This window comes from Raphanus sativus, chromosome 3 (genome assembly GCF_000801105.2).
Source record: "Raphanus sativus cultivar WK10039 chromosome 3, ASM80110v3, whole genome shotgun sequence".
NCBI lineage: Eukaryota > Viridiplantae > Streptophyta > Magnoliopsida > Brassicales > Brassicaceae > Raphanus > Raphanus sativus.
In genome coordinates, this window is record NC_079513.1 from 8092254 (window position 1) to 8109334 (window position 17081).

The 17081-nt window shown below is 37.9% G+C and overlaps 1 protein-coding gene across 2 annotated transcripts; it reads left to right on the forward strand.

The window, feature by feature from the left end:
• Positions 1-354: 354 nt before the first annotated feature.
• On the forward strand, positions 355-16772 carry LOC108847206 (uncharacterized). 2 transcript variants are annotated; one of them, XR_008943848.1, is made up of 36 exons: positions 355-1280; positions 2153-2297; positions 2641-2919; positions 3050-3217; positions 3310-3519; positions 3901-3995; positions 4286-4460; positions 4699-5078; positions 5496-5619; positions 5823-5918; positions 6017-6088; positions 6500-6637; positions 7032-7185; positions 7315-7664; positions 7964-8424; positions 8519-8839; positions 8916-9140; positions 9835-9925; positions 10081-10158; positions 10253-10543; positions 10641-10838; positions 11037-11519; positions 11593-11754; positions 11925-12257; positions 12342-12424; positions 12533-12637; positions 12958-13186; positions 13388-13753; positions 14148-14249; positions 14819-14962; positions 15058-15146; positions 15505-15587; positions 15667-15782; positions 15938-16023; positions 16253-16475; positions 16587-16772. XR_008943848.1 is itself a non-coding variant. In XM_057006544.1 (35 exons), the coding sequence occupies exons 1-35, from the start codon at positions 517-519 to the stop codon at positions 16416-16418; spliced, it is 7362 nt and encodes a 2453-aa protein (XP_056862524.1). In that variant the 5' UTR covers positions 355-516; the 3' UTR covers positions 16419-16772. The 2 variants fall into 2 exon arrangements, 1 of the variants encoding a protein (XP_056862524.1); XM_057006544.1 differs by having other exon boundaries at positions 16253-16772.
• Positions 16773-17081: the final 309 nt, after the last annotated feature.

Consider the following 17081-nt stretch of genomic DNA (forward strand, 5'->3'; position numbering starts at 1 on the left):
ACGGATAAATATCAAAAATAAACATTGGAAATATACACTATTTTTTGTTCATACAGTTACTTTATAGATTTTTATAATATAAATGGTTTTTACTAAAATTTAATAAATTTGAAATGCAATCTAATATTTGATCGGATTATAGTCGGATCAATTATTAAATCTAACTCGACTAGGTGACCGGTTTATAGTCGAACCTGATCCAACTACAAGGTCAGTCCGGTTTTAATTCTTTTGAAAATAAAAGAAATCAGGAGCTGGTGTTCAAAAGAAAAAGGAAATCAGGACCAAACCGGTAATAGTCACCCGGTTAATCCATTTGCTCTACCATTTTAATGGTCATCTACGCCAGGCTATCATACTTTCTCAGCACAGTTGACGATTTCAGAAGAAAAAAAAAAAATCTTAAAACAGAGAAACTTGCTCAGATTCTAGGGAGAGTGAGAGAGGAAGAATTTCAGAATTGTTGAAGATGATCGGTATGCATTAGATTCAATCATTGATCGGAACACCAATACCATGGATAAGGAAACGGAGATTCTCTCCCGTCTCGCCGCGAACCACCTTCACCTTGCTCAATTCGAGCCGTTAAAGGCAACGTTACTCGCTCTCAGGGTTCGAAACCCTGACCTCGCACACTCGATTCTCCAGACCATCGTCTCCAACGCCGGTAGATTCGAGAATGTCCTCTGGTCACCACGCTCTTGCTCTTCCCCGTCTCTTCTCGCCTTCCTCTCCACCATCGAGCTTCTCAGATTCGAAAACTCTACTTCCCCTTGGGGGTTCGACTCAGAGACTCTCGGTTTGCGTGCGGATTTCTTGTTGATGGTCCAGGTTTTGATCGATAGAGTTAGGGATGGTGGTGAGAAGGAAGGAAACCGTGTACGGGTTTTGCAAGGTTTTTTGGATTTGGGTGTTGAGAGGTTGAGGTTTGATGTTGATGCAAGTAGCAGCTTTATGATTGAAGAAGATGATGTTATGGCTTTGAGGAGTATAGTATTGGATTACTCTGATGTTTTCGATGCCTTGTGCTGTAACATTAAGAGGCAACTTAATGGTTCCAACAGCTGTATGGTGGAGGAAGTAATGGAGAGAAACGAGGCGATAGATATTGATCCTCGAGGAGAGGATAACAATGATGTGTTTGCTTTGATACACAGAAATGTTCAGTTAGCACAGTTGGATGCTATGAGAAGAAAACTGGATGAAGGAGATGAGCTCGGGGCAGCTGATCGAATACGCTATCTTCACCTTGATTATGGCGTGGAGAAAGAGGATTATCAGTATGTGCTTGAATATTAACTGTGCTTACAAAAGTCTTGACCGGTTTTCTTTCATTTCACTGCTTTCTTTGTCCTGATTATTTCCTTGGCATTCTTTTTTTTTTTCCGTTTGTTTATAAGAATATAGACAAATCTGGAGAAAGGGTTGATCACTTTCTCTACCTCTGTTTGCTTATTTACCAATAAATTTCCTGTTCCTCATATACAATAACTAATGCTTTGAGTATATTGAGTAAACACTGAACGTTGGAGAGCACATTTTGACAGAAATACTATGTCCCTTCAGTCTTTCTTTCATAGGTGGATCCGGGTTTGTTGTTTGGTTGGCATGTTCTATAAAATTATACAAGATTTAGATTAGGATACTCTAGAACAGTTTTCATAGTAGTGACAAGTGTAGCTAACTTTATGTTTGAGATTTCTCAACATCCCTTTTCTCTATGCTAACTTCTGTATAGGAAATTTGATAAAGCACATTCTTTTTTTTTGTTGAATAGATATCATGGAGGTGTGTCTTATTATAAGAGATCAATAAAAAGTAGTTTGTTGAGTGGATTTAGCCTTCTGTGCTTCAAAAGATAAATTAGAACCTGGACTTGGGGAAGGAGTGGAGCTCTAGGATCATGATTTTAAAACAAAAAGAGAAGTTTTATAGTGTTTGTTTGTTTGTTTGTTTAGAACAGTTTCATTTCATTTCCATAGGAAAATCTCAAACTGTGTAAAATGTTGATGTGATACTGACGGATGAAGACATCTATGGCCTTGCATATTCAATTCCGTTCATTGCATCAACTTTTGGCTTCCTGGTTATTTTTGCATATTTAAGAATATACAACTGAGTGTTATTCTGTTTTCTCTTTCTTTGTTGATAGTTCCGTTCTAAAAGATCTTCTTTCAAGAGTTATGGAAAAAAAGGATGAATATGGTGACTCCTGGCACATGGTGCGCCGGAACTTGCTGTTTATCTATAAGGAAGCTCTCTCTTCTAATTGCGGAGATCTTCTTCAGATGATTCAGGTGGCTATCGTTTTCATAAAAGTTGATATACGAGAGCAGTCTCTTTTAAAAAGAGGTTGCACATATAACAATAACTAAGTTGCTTACAGATCCTGCTAATGTGTACTATAGCTAATTATTTGTTTTGTTTAGGAACTTGGAAGTGTTTTTTATTCTTGAGTATGCTGGAATTGGAAGCTCGTATATCCAATTCACATTGTTTTTTCATTCGTTTGTGAATATTTACCCTAGAGGTAGTTTAGCTAAGTGGTTGGTTTGAGTTAAAGGGTGTGCTTATATGTGCGCGTCTTTGATTAGTTATCTTGTACTATGATTATGTGATTTATAATGTTTTCCTCTGCAGGGTATCCAAGATGGTTTGCTTCTACCAGATAACCATCTACATATATCTCTCGACAATGACCAAATTCCTCCCCCTCTAGAGTGTTTCCTGAGATGCCTTGTAGACCTGAAAACTGAGAGAAATGTAGAGGACAAAAACTCCCCGCTGAGCATGGCAGTTAATTCTTGCCTCAGAGACATGTATCATTATGCTCGTATTTCTGGATCACATGTGCTTGAGTGTGTGATGTGTGCTGCTTTGTCTTACGTGAAGAAAGAAATGCTTCAGGAGGCTAATGATGTAGGTGGAATAAACGTAGATCTTTTCTTACTCATTATCGCACTGCAGTATCGTTGGTTGCCTGTTGCCCCATTTAGATTTCCATTTTCTCTGTTGGGATCTGAAACGGTCTTCTTCTCATGTGTTACAGGTTCTTACTTTGTTTCCCAGACTTCGCCCATTAGTAGCTTCCATGGGTTGGGACATGTTGCCTGGAAAAACTGCAGCCCGTAGAAAGCTGATGCGGCTACTTTGGTCTAGTAACTCACAAGCAATTCGGTTAGAAGAATCTACTCTTTATGGAAACAATACAGATGAAGTAAACTTTACTCTTTTGCACAGCCTGTTGCTTTCATATCATTTTTTAGGATATGACAGTGTAAGCCTAACAGGACATAATGATCTGAGCAGAAATCTTGTGTGGAACATCTCTGCGATACATTATGTTATCGGCTGGACCTTGCATCTTTCGCTGCTTATATCAGTTCTGGTAAATCTTGTACCCCAAAGGCATCTTTCTTGATGCATGGTAATGTGTCATCTGAGAATAATGATGCGGAGGTGGATCCTTTTGTTGAAAATCTTGTGTTGGAAAGGCTTTCTGCGCAGAGTCCACTTCGGGTATGACTTCATTAAATTATCTTCTTTACAGAGACTATGTTTGTCAGTCTCTTTCACAGAGGGAAAAATGTTCTAATAAGAATTTGTACAAATGAACATCTTAAGCTAATAATGAAATATAGTGTTGTCAATGAAAAATGTCACTAGATTCATGTGGGCTAGATTCATTTACCTATAGTAAGAAAGATGTCTCTCAGGAACGGAGACATTTAAATAAGAAGAGAATAGATAACAAGCAGGAAGTTGCAGCCTTATTTACTATAGATAACAAAAATGTCTCTGTTGTTGATAGTGGTACTATCATTAATCGGTTGATTATCATCTGAGTGTGTTCTTGCTATTCTTCATTTGAACAAGTTGTAAGGGCGTACTATTATGTAGGTGTTGTTTGATGTTGTTCCGGGTATAAAATTCAAAGAAGCTATATCACTGATTAGTATGCAACCTATTGCTTCAACTGCAGAAGCCTGGAAGAGGTCAGTTCAACCTAAGTTCATATTGCTATGTTGTATACATATACTTCAACCTTTTTCTCCATGCTTACTTGGATAGTTTATTAGTGTAGATTCTAACGTATGCCCCTTTAACAAAAATTGGTGGCTCTTCGTTTATGTGCACAATAATTGTTGCATTAGCTTTCTGGTTTTTGTCGGTATGTTAAATTCGATGCGGTGTTTTGTATTCTCTGCATTTCTTTGTTTTTGGTTTGGTGGGGTGAGTCGTTCGTAGTCGGTAATTTCACTTTTGATGTCTTTGTACGTTGTAGGATTCAAGATATTGAATTGATGCATATGCGTTATGCTTTGGAGGCTATTGTTTTAGCATTAGGTGCGATGGACGAGGTCATTAAAGATGAGACGGATACTAGTCATCATGTGGTATTTTACTATTTAAAAGACCTCACCACCCATTTGGAGGCCATTAAAAATGTTCCACGCAAGGTAATATACCTATATCCATTGCTTCATTTACAGAGTTAGGCCTCTGTCTTTAAATTTTGTAGTAAAACCATCGTGGAAAATATGGAACTGAATATTTTTTACAATGAAGAAATAATACGGAAAAAGGTATATGTTCATACCACATTTACACGTAGTGTGTTTTCTATCGAACTTTATATTTTTTTTTCACTGTGTTAGTCTAAATATTTCTTTAACGTGAGGTCAATTTTGTTTGCAGATTATGATGGTCAACATAGTTATTTCACTCTTACATATTGATGATATTCGTCTCAGTTCTACTTCTAGTTTGGATCTTGGCGATCTTACTACAGAAGGGGAAAATGAAATTGTTATATCTTTCACAAGAAAGCTACTCAATGTTTTACGCCGCAATCTTCCATCAGAGCTGATTGAACAAGAGTGTCAACTGGATGGTAGTTACAGTGCTGATGGAAGACAGGCTTTAGAATGGAGAGTATCGATGGCTAAACATTTCATTGAAGATTGTGAATGGCGGTTATCTATTATGCAGCATCTTTTGCCACTTTCTGAACGCCAGTGGGGTTTAAAGGATGTTTTAAGTGTTCTAAGGGCGGCCCCTGCAAAACTACTTAACCTGTGAGTGGAATTCTCTTGCTATGTTTGAAGAAAATTGTTAGGCACCTTATTGTCTCGTCTCTTTTCACATCGAGAATGTTAGGGAACCAAATCGAGCTTTTACTCGATTATTTTTATGGACGAATAGTCGGATACGTTTAAAGGTCAATCTATCTGTTTCTTTGGAGTGCTAATTATATTACATTTAATTAATGTCAGCGTGTATGTGCATGCAAATATTGAATAGTTGTTCTAATGAGAGTTGTTATAATGAAATGATTTATCAATAAAAATTCTCTTTAAGGTACAACTATGTTTTGTATATCATTCATTACTTGTTCCCGTTTTGTCTCTGCCTGAGTTCATATATTAAACTGTCTTGAGTAATACTTTGCTTCCTCATGCCACTTCTTTAAGACACAAAATCTCTTTCTGCAGCTGCATGCAAAGAGCTAAGTATGACATTGGAGAGCAGGCAGTTCATCGTTTTGCCCTATCAGCAGAGGACAAAGCTACTCTTGAATTAGCTGAATGGGTGGATAATGCCTTCAACAGAACATTGGTATCTTTCTTAATATTACATCACTGTTCTTGCATATGTATCACCTTATATGTATCTACTTTTCGCATAATGATATTAGTGTATTCTGATTTGAGACCTCTTCCTGCCTTGAGGATTGTATATTATATACTGTTCCCGCGTTTTTGTAGAAACTCATGGAGATGCATTTATTCACGTGTATCTCCATTTCTTATTATTATCAGGTAGAAGATGTGATGTCTCGTACTGCTGAGGGAGCATCTGCGGTTCAAGATTTAGATTTTGGTTCTCTAGCTTCTCAATTGAGTCCATTGGCTGTGGTATGTCCTTGTCGTTTAGGTTCTGATAGGACTGCCCTTTAATTAATTGCCTTGCCCACCACTAAGCAAGTTTCACGTTACTTTTTTTGTGATGCCAGATTTTACTATGCATAGATGCGGCTGCTTCTTCTGCCAAATCTACAAAAATTTCCAAACAGTTATTGGATAAGGCAAGCAATGTTCTTGATTTTCATGTACTTTAACTTGGTCTATAACAGTAACCGTTTGTTTACCTTTGGATTCTTAATCGTACTTGGTATCTGTTCCCAGTTTCTAGATTTCCTTTTGGAATCGTCTACTGATTTGCATTCTCTGCACATTTTAGTAAAGTATATATTGGGAACCTGGTCTAACATCCTTACACATTTTTGTATTGCTTTTTGGACAAAGCAAGCAAGCTTTGGGTGTAATATTACTAGTTTGAATTGTGGCATGGTTTGCATACATATCCGGACAGTGTTCCGTGTCTTAGTGGCTGGTTATTTTCTTACTAGGTTCTTAAGGTGATGCTGTTCCACTGAATTAACTTATTCAGGAAGTATGTAAATGTTGTTGTTAAGTAATTCTTACTTTGTACGCAGTCGCAAGTTATGTTATCCGAAATATATCCTGGAGGATCTCCAAAGGTGGGGTTTACTTACTGGGATCAGGTCCACGAAGTTGCAATAATCTCTGTATTGCGAAGGATCTTAAAGCGTCTACAGGAATTCCTGGAACAGGTCAGTCTTCAAGTTCCATAAAAGGCACAACTTTCGTCAAGTTTAATATGGCATTTTCCGGTTTTTTGCCAAAATTTTTGAATTGGTTAATATGGGACGGTCATATAAGATATTATTGCTTAGTACAAATGGTAACAGTGATCATGATATATATATATATTTTTTTTTTGCCTGGATACTTAAGAGAGGGAAATGCTGTTATGATTTTAGAAGTATGTGAAATCTACTGTTTTTTACCACGCTATTCTCTCCCATTACAGAGGAAACTTTTGTAAATCCTGCATACGTGTATATTTGAATTTCTTGGCGCTCAAAAACATATTAAGATCCTTCTTATTCTTTTCTTATTCTTAGTTACCTTTTTTTACTACTCTCCTGAACGGTCATGTTTCAGGATAACCCTCAAACTCTTCAAGCCAGTTTTAGTGGAGATACCATCATTTCTTCAGCCACGGAATCTCATCGACAGGGTCAAAAAGATCGCGCTCTTGCAATGCTACATCAAATGATTGAGGATGCTCATAAGGGCAAGCGACAGTTCCTGAGTGGTATTTTTTCTTTTTCTCTTTTCCTCTCTATCTGTTCTTGATGTACTATGTGATTGAGTTGTCTGCTCTTTACTAATTATGTTCTTTAGCCATTCATGGAGTTTTAACTGGTCTTGTAATGAACAATAGGAAAGCTTCACAACCTAGCGAGAGCAATCGCTGATGAAAAACCAGAAGTTGACATACTCAAAGGGGACGTAAGAGACATGACTTTTGACAAGGATGGAGTTCTTGGTCTTGGTCTAAAACATAAGAAGCAAAGTCCTTCTGGTTCAGCAAGTAGAGATGTGGATGAAAATCATGTATCACATGAAAGCGAAGAGAAGGGAAAGAGGTCATTTGGCCCATTTAGCAACAAAACCTCTACTTATCTATCTCAGTTTATACTCTATATTGCTGCTATTGGTGACATAGTAGACGGCACTGATACAACCCATGATTTCAACTTTTTCTCTCTTGTTTATGAATGGCCTAAAGATGTAAGTGTTTCTTGGCTTTTTCTCAAGCTATCTGTCATTTTTACTGTTTTCCTTGTCATTCATACTCGTGGACCGGTGGTCTAATCCTGGCATTCTACTTTTAAATGAAGAAAACTACCGAGTATCGCTCTGCTTCTGTTAACTCTAGCATTTTATTTTATGATTAGTGACATCTTAAGTTCCTATGATGTTCTGTTTAATATTGTTGGCATCTGAGTGGTAACGAATTGACAGTGAATCCAATGCTCTTTCTGGGCATAGATCTGTTTGTAACCTCTTACTGTTGGTTCATGTTGCAGCTATTGACGCGACTGGTGTTTGATCGAAGTAGCACAGATGCGGCTGCAAAAGTCGCTGAGGTCATGTCTGCTGATTTTGTTCATGAAGTAATATCTGCGTGTGTTCCCCCAGTTTATCCTCCACGTTCTGGTCATGGATGGGCTTGTATTCCCGTCATTCCAACCACTACATATTCTCACTCAGAAAGTAAAGTGATGTCTCCTTCAAAAGAGGCTAAACCCAACTGTTATGTCCGTTCCTCAGCAACACCTGGTGTCCCTCTGTATCCTCTTCAATTGGATGTTATCAGACGTTTGGTTAAAATATCCCCAGTACGAGCAGTTTTAGCTTGCGTATTTGGTGGGAGCATATTGTACAATGGCAGTGATTCTGTCATCTCGAGCTCCTTGAACGATGAGTTCACAAGTTCTCCTGATGCAGACAGATTATTTTATGAATTTTCTCTTGATCAGTCTGAGAGGTACTGTCAAGCCAACGTATTCTTTAAATCATAAATCAATCCAGTTCCTATGTTCCATCATATTATGTGATATTTTTTTTCTTCTTCTTCACAGGTTTCCCACTTTAAACCGATGGATACAAATGCAGACCAACCTTCATCGAGTTTCTGAATTTGTTGTGACACCTAAGCAAAAACCTGATGACGCGCGGATTAAAACTGATGAAAGAACTGCGATCAAGAGACTTCGTGAACATGACAGTGACTCGGAATCGGATGCCGAAGAGGCTTTTTCCAACAATATTCGACCAGCATTGACACACTACAGTGCTCGTGATGGTGGATCCTTTGAAACTGGAGCTAGTAGAACTGATCCTACAGTTTTCCTTTCTTTTGATTGGGAGAATGAAGGACCATACGAAACTGCTGTAAATAGGTATGCCAGTTTCTTCTTTTGGTTCGTTACTTTGTGAAAAAGTCCTCTAAGTGTTCGCTTGATTGGAATTTTCTAGATTAATTGATGAAGGAAAACTAATGGATGCGTTAGCACTTTCGGACCGCTTCTTGCGGAATGGGGCTTCCGATTGGTTACTTGAGCTCCTAATCAAAAGTAGCGAAGAAACTCCTTCAACATTGGGACGATCTCAGGGATATGGAAGTCAGAGGATCTGGAGCAACAGTTGGCAGTATTGCCTGCGACTAAAGGATAAACAGCTGGCAGTGACACTCGCTCTTAAGTAAGTAAACCATCATGAAGTGCACGATCTTTTTCTGTGCCATTTGGGTTGAGAGCCAAGATTTGTTTACGTATCTTGTTATAGGAAAGACTTTTTCTGTTTCTTTATTCCTGGAGAGATAAGATAAGATTAAGATTAGCATCGACTTTAGTATTGGAATATAAGAGTCAATTGTTCCTAGTTGTTCTCTGATATGAACAACTAGGAACTTATAAGCAAAATCAACTTTGATGATAAATCCTTGGCCCCTATATCGTAATGTGGTGAGGCAATTGTTAGTGATATAGAATGAACCGAAAGTGGTGTGATTAGAGGATTTAGCTAAGTGGTTTGTTACACTGAGTATCTTGATTTTATGGATATGTTTTGTATGTAAACTGATATTGCGACGTGCTTTCTATAAAAGTTTCCCGGTGTTTCTGTTTGTTATTTAATGCCTTACCATGCTTTTCCTAAGTGTATTTGACAGCTGTGATTCCCTGGTGATCTTTTAAATGCGTCAGGCTAAGACAATCATTCTTGCTATTCCTACGCTTAAATCTGCTCATTATTGTTTGAACTTGTTTATAATGTGGGATTTAGGCTTGTGTTAGTAGACTGACAAATATGAATTTATTGTCATCTTATTACAAACGGCTTTCAGTTTTGTTTTGTCACGGATGGGTTTTCATGTTTTGGTACGTCTTGGTTTCAGGTATATGGATACGTGGGAGCTTGATGCAGCTTTAAATGTTCTTACAATGTGTAGTTGTCATCTCTTAGAAAGCGATCCAGTTAGCTATGAGGTACAAGGGAGTTCCCAATAACCTTGTAATTCATTAATTGAGACCTATGTTTTTGATGCCTTCAGTTCTAGATTCGTGCATGTTATTTGAATTCCCGATAACCTTGTAATCATTAGTTGAGACCTATGTTTCCTCCTTCTTTTTTGTCCATCTAGGTGTTACATAGGAGAAAAGCTCTGCAGAAGTACAGCCACATACTTTCTGCAGATGATCGCCATAATAGCTGGCAAGAGGTAACGTTTCTCCTCTTTTGCTTGAGATCAACGTTTGGCTTTTGGTATAGGTCTCTCTCTCTCTCTCTCTCTCAAAATTCTAAATGGTAAACAGGTAGAAGCCGAATGTAAAGAAGACCCTGAAGGCTTGGCTTTAAGATTGGCTGGGAAAGGAGCTGTTTCAGCTGCTCTGGAAGTTGCTGAAAGTGCAGAATTATCAATAGATCTTAGAAGAGAATTACAAGGACGACAGCTTGTAAAGCTTCTAACCACTGATCCACTCAATGGTGGTGGTCCTGCAGAAGCGTCTCGATTTCTTTCTTCACTTCAAGACTCCGCTGATGCACTACCAGTGGTGATGGGTGCAATGCAGTTATTACCTGACCTTCGTTCAAAACAGCTCCTGGTAACAACGTTTTTCTTCTTTTTTAATATTTCATATCATTTCGATGTCATATTTTGCTTTTGAGTTTAGAAAAATGTTTGTTTCGTCTTCTCTGTAGGTCCATTTCTTTCTGAAGCGAAGAGATAGCAATCTGTCGGATCTGGAAGTGTCCCGGCTTAACTCCTGGGCTTTAGGTCTGAAAGTGTTAGCTGCATTGCCACTTCCTTGGCAACAGAGATGCTCTTCGCTTCATGAGCATCCTCATTTAATATTAGAAGCTCTGCTGATGAGGAAACAGTTACAATATGCCTCACTGGTATATCTAGACAATCTTTTCGAATTCCCATTATTTTTTAATTTCGTTACTGTGCTACATAATATCTCTATCATTGTGAATGCACCTCTGTTACGCTCTTGTTCATGTCTATATATCTTTTAAAATGGGGATTCCTTTGTTCTTCCTTACTATGCTCTCCTTTGATGACTTTATGAGACTTGCTATATGTTCCTTCAGATACTCAGAGAGTTCCCAGCATTAAGAGATAACAATGTTATCATGGCCTATGCAGCAAAAGCTATTGCTGTTATAGTTAGCCCACCGCCCAGAGAACCTCGAATAACTGTGTCTGCATCACGGTTAAGGCAAAAGCAAAGGGCAGGGCCAGCAAAACCATCCTTCACTAGTAGTTTAAGCAATTTTCAGAGAGAGGCCCGAAGAGCATTTTCATGGGGACCACGTAATGCTGAAAACAGGACGACGTCAAAGGATGTTCGTAAAAGAAAGAGTTCCGGGCTTGGGGCACCTGAGAGAGCTGCTTGGGAGGCGATGACAGGTATTCAAGAGGACCAGGGATCATCTTTTTCAGCAGATGGGCAAGATAGACTACCTTCTGTTTCCATTGCAGAAGAATGGATGTTAACTGGCGAAACAACCAAAGATGAAGCTGTACGTGCATCTCACAAATATGAAAGCACCCCCGATATTGTTCTCTTCAAGGTATTGCTATCTTTATTTACATGTGTGGCAATAACTGTAATCTTCGGTTTTAATGACACTGCTCATCTTTTAGGCTCTGCTATCACTTTGTTCTGATGAGCTAGTATCAGCAAGAACTGCAATTGAATTATGCATCAACCAAATGAAGAACGTATTGAACTCCAAGAAGTTATCAGAGGCTGCATCTGTTGAAACAATTGGTCGAGCATATCATGCAACGGAGGCATTTGTGCAGGTATGATCTTTTTCAATTAAATGCTTTCGTTTGAATCATATTTGGATAGTGTATTTTATATCAGGAGTATACATGGTCATCTTGCATTTCTTATAATTCGTTTACATGCGAGTGTAAAGTGTTGTTGCTGATTTGGATTACTAAAGCAACTATATTCCCTTTTTGTGCAGGGTTTAACTTATGCGAAATCATTGCTGAGAAAGCTTCTAGGTGCCTCTGAATTTACCAATAACAACGGTGATAGAAATAGAGATCTTGATGATATATCTTCTGATACTGGCAGCTCCAGTGTTGGCAGTCAATCAACGGACGAACCATCCGAAGTTCTCTCACTTGCAGAAATTTGGCTGGGGCGTGCTGAGTTGCTCCAAAGTCTCCTAGGGTCTGGAATTTCTGCTTCTCTTGATGACATTGCTGATAAATTGTCATCGGAATCTCTACGAGACCGATTAGTATCTGATGAACGGTATAGTATGGCCGTTTATATGTGCAAGAAATGCAAGGTAAAATTTATAGCTTGATTATCTTCCAGGTAGTAAGGCCACTTCATTGCAATAACTTTGGCTTTTATACCTTGTTAATATCAGATCGATGTTTTTCCTGTGTGGAAAGCATGGGGTCTTGCTTTGTTGCGGATGGAGCGCTATGCCCAAGCTCGAGTCAAATTCAAGTACGTGTTAGTTTAAAATCTGTTACAGGACACATAAATTATAACACCCTTTGGCATATTACAACCAGTCTGTGTGCAGTAAAACAGTTCTTTTTTTGTTATCTTTAGGCAAGCCTTTCAATTAAAGGGGGAAGACATTCCTGATGTCATTCAGGAGATAATAAATACAATAGAGGGAGGACCGCCTGTGGACGTGTCAACTGTTCGTTCCATGTAAGTGTCTCTGTTTAGCTAAATCTGTTCCTGTATGGAGGATATTCTAGAGTTGTTTTATTGTTAAATATCTTGCTAATCAACTTGCAGGACATGATAATGTTTGATCAATATAATTTCAGTTGAACATGTACATGATTAGTTAGATGTGTCGCAAGTACTTAAAAACAGCATAATGTTCTAAGAGCTAAAAAAACTATAAAACTTGTGAGAATGGAGAAGACACTCATGAATAATGCAAGTCGAAGTAAAAAAGTGAAGTAAAACTCTATGGTTATCCACCACCTGACCTTATTCTTGGGACTATTTATGCATGTCAGGTATGACCATCTGGCTAAAAGCGCGCCAACAATTTTGGACGATTCTTTATCAGCAGACTCGTACCTAAATGTTCTGCATATGCCATCGACATTCCCTCGTTCAGAAAGATCAAGGAGATCCCTAGAATCAGAAAAGAATAATTCTCTACCAGGTTCAGACTTTGAAGATGGGCCCCGAAGCAACTTGGATAGTACTCGCTACTCTGAGTGCACCAACTACTTGCAGGAGGTTAGACAATAATATTCTAGTGATTCTGAGATTGTCTCTTAATATACTGATCTGTCTTGATATGTCTCAAGGTGGGCTTGCTTTTTTAGTACCGTCTAAGTTTGATGCAGTTAGTATTGTTTTCAAACATATGAACAACCTGTTACATTTGCTTCATTTTTCTGTTTGGGTTCATTTAATCTGTTTCTTGTGATTCTGCAGCATTCTCGCCAAAACCTTCTTGGTTTTATGTTCCGGCACGGCCACTTTAAAGATGCATGCATTTTATTCTTTCCACCAAGTGCTCTTCCCCCTCCTTTGCAAAGTTTATCTCTGGGCGCAGTCAGTTCGTCTTCTTCACCTCAACGAACAGATCCATTGGCAACCGAGTATGGTACCATTGAAACTTTGTGCGAGTTTTGTGTTGGTTATGGAGCTATATCATCCCTCGAGGAAGTAATCACAGAAAGACTTGACTCCGCAAAGCATCAAGATCAAGCCATAAACCAGTACATAGCTGGAGCTCTTTCACGTATTTGTGCCTTCTTAGAGACAAACCGGCATTTCAATTACCTATACAAGTTTCTGGTGAGAACATCTATGTTGTCATGATTCATTGCCTACAACTTATTGTTGGGTTGTTTCTTTCATGTTTGGCATGTAGTTTTGCCATACCATTATATCACGTGGACAGATAATATCTGTGAATTTGGGAGTACAAAAATAGGCATTTTATCCCAAAATTCTCAGCTAGTCTTATTCTATGTGCTTTGCACCTCCTCTCATGCAATCTGAACCATTAACCCTGATCCTAAGCTTGGAGTTAGTATCTAGTACATCCGTAGATGTCCAGATTCTATAGTTGCTCTTAACCTGTTACCTTCCTTTTCCTTTTCTAGAAAGACAAGAGTTACTAAGCGTTTTCTGAAATTACTAAACGTAATGCTAATTATCTCCATTTTTTTTTTGTCTAATTGTCCAGGTACTCAAGAAGGATTATGTCACCTCTGGGTATTGCTGTATTCAGCTTTTTATGAATTCTACCACTCAGGAGGAAGCTGTAAGGCATCTTGAGCATGCAAAGGTATAGAGTCGGTCTCTCTCTTTCTGCACCACCCATTTCATCTCTGTGTTGAGCAAGGTTACATACAACATCTAACATATGAAAACACTTATCAACTAAGTTATCCAATATATGCTAATGTCTTGATGAATTGCAGGTTTCCTTTTTGGATTGGAAAGTAAATTATTTAAGCATTTTAAAGTGGTTAAGAGTGTCACTAAAAACAATTAGGCAAACAATTTTTTAGTTTATGACAGCATATCCTTAACTCGTTTTTCCGTCTGCACAATATTACGCAATTATCTTAACTAAAGCATTTCTAAAAGTTGCACGGGCTACATTAAGACAAGTTTGTATGGTGCTTACAGGTTAAACTGTCTTGTTTGTTGTAATCCTTAGTACTTCAAAAACAGAGATATATAAATATACTAGCTTTTGAGTTATATATTAGATCTTCTTTTGGGGCCTAAACAAAGAACAGCCGACAATCATAAGCATCATAGTGCTGCTCAAAAACTATGATAACGTCATTTTGCTTGTGTCTTTTTTAAATTTTGACATATCGGTCGCTAACAAACATCTGGGTACAGGCACACTTTGAAGAAGCATTGACAGCGCGTCATAGAGGTTCAGACTCGAAAAAACTTGTTATAAAGGGCGTTAGAGGCAAAGGTGTCAATGAGAAGCTGAGTGAAGAAGCTCTGGTTACGTTGTCCTCTCGGGTTAAAATGCAGGTAACTTTTTTAACAGTTCTTATCGTCATCCGTTTGATGAATTACTGCTTTATAAAATCCTTCCACCTTCACGTTGTGGTTTGTTATTCCTATAGATTGATGTGGTAAAGTCCTTCAGCGATTCTGAAGGAGCACCATGGAAGCTTTCCTTGTTTGGAAATCCAAATGATTCAGAGACATCCAGGTTTGTCTTAAAAGCAAGGATTGGCTAGAAAAGAAATTTATTTCCCTAAATTGTTCACACAACTTGTTCATCCACTATATTTCAAAATAAATTTAAGCAATGTGTATGGTAGATTATAAAAATATTTAGTAGAAAGACAAGGGAGCTAGTAACAATGCCTTATCGACCTGTATTCCTTTCCACACTACCCTAATGATGCCTATCAAATAGAATAGACGGATATGTTTCCCTTGTTGTCCAGTTGACTGAATAACAGTTTTTTTCCTGCCGTCCTTGGAGATGATGTGCCTATTTCTAATAAATCTGAAGTTCAAAGAAAAACCTTTAGCTGATATGTCATACTGGCTCTTGCTTTCAGGAGAAGATGTGAAATAGTGGAGACTCTTGTTGAGAAAAACTTTGACTTGGCTTTTCAAGTTATATATGAATTTAAGCTCTCAGGTGATCCTAATTGTTTTATGTGAATAATTGTGAACTGTTGTTGCTCATGGTATCTCACTTTTCTCTTACTTCCAAGCAGCTGTTGATATATATGCTGGTGTTGCTGCATCACTCGCCGATAGGAAGAAAGGCAGTCAGTTGACAGAACTATTCAAAAACATCAAAGGAACGATCCAAGATGATGACTGGGATCAGGTATTGAACATTGCATGTGTTCAACATAAAGCTTTTTTGGAATTCAGAAACATTCTTTTGTTCTCAAGCAACAGTCTTCCTTGTCAATCTGTTTAAGCCGGTGGAGTACATAGGTGTTCGTCGCTACTTATTTTATATTATGTGAAATGTTGCAGGTCCTGGGTGCTGCCATCAATGTATATGCCAACAAGCACAAAGAGCGCCCTGACCGTCTCATAGACATGTTAACAAGCAGCCATCGGTAAGATCCTGTGTAGTTATAATTGTTTAGATTTTTCTTCTTGCATTATGTTCAACTCCATAGAAAAAGAGTCACTCCTAGACTATTTGGCTGTCACCTGAATAACCATATCTCGTTCCACTAAATTTCGTTCCAAGTCTCTATATTTCATAAATGTGCTTATGTATGTTATGAACTGAATCGCGTGGGATCATTAAACTGATACACGTCTGATTGTAAACGAGTGCAGAAAGGTGCTGGCTTGCGTGGTATGTGGCCGCCTGAAAAGGGCGTTCCAGATTGCGTCCAAAAGCGGTAATGTGGCTGATGTTCAATATGTAGCTCATCAAGCCTCACATGCCAATTCGCACACTGTACTCGGTATGTGCAAGCAATGGCTATCTCAAAACATGTAAAGCCTTGTAATCTCCATGACATCGGTTCAAAGGCAACGTAAAAAAATACCTCTCGAGGTACACATCGTTTTGGCTGATTCGCGATTAGTCTTGCCTCAGCTTTTTTTTGTTCACTTCTAGTAAAATAGAAAGACTACATATGTTTTTTGTTTAAAATATCGAGGGCAGGTTGTTTAAAAAGAACCTGGTGGAAAATAGTTTAATCACTCATATGAAGATCATTGACTTGATTTTGACCTGCGAGAGATTGTGCAAATGGAGAAAATGCATAGGTATACTTGTAAAAAAAATTTGGGTTCACCATGGTTGGCATTTACGATTTAATGTGAGATGGTGTCCTCGTTTTGTGTTGGATTATATAACTATTTTAACAAAGAAACCGTCTAACTTTATTGGAAAGGTGTATTCTCATCATAAAAGTAAAAAGATGCTTTAACCAAAAAAGTAAAAAGATGCATGGTCTATAAATATATTTTCGAGGAGGGAACATTTTTTCTTATATTTCCTCTGTTTCAATATAGATGATGTTTTAGAAAAATTATTTTGTTTTAATTTACATGAAATTGTGAAATTTTAAAATTACTTTCACTTTATTAAAAGTTGTTTAACCAATTACATTTTACAGTGTTTTTTTATAATTGATTAACTGGTTTTATTATGTTT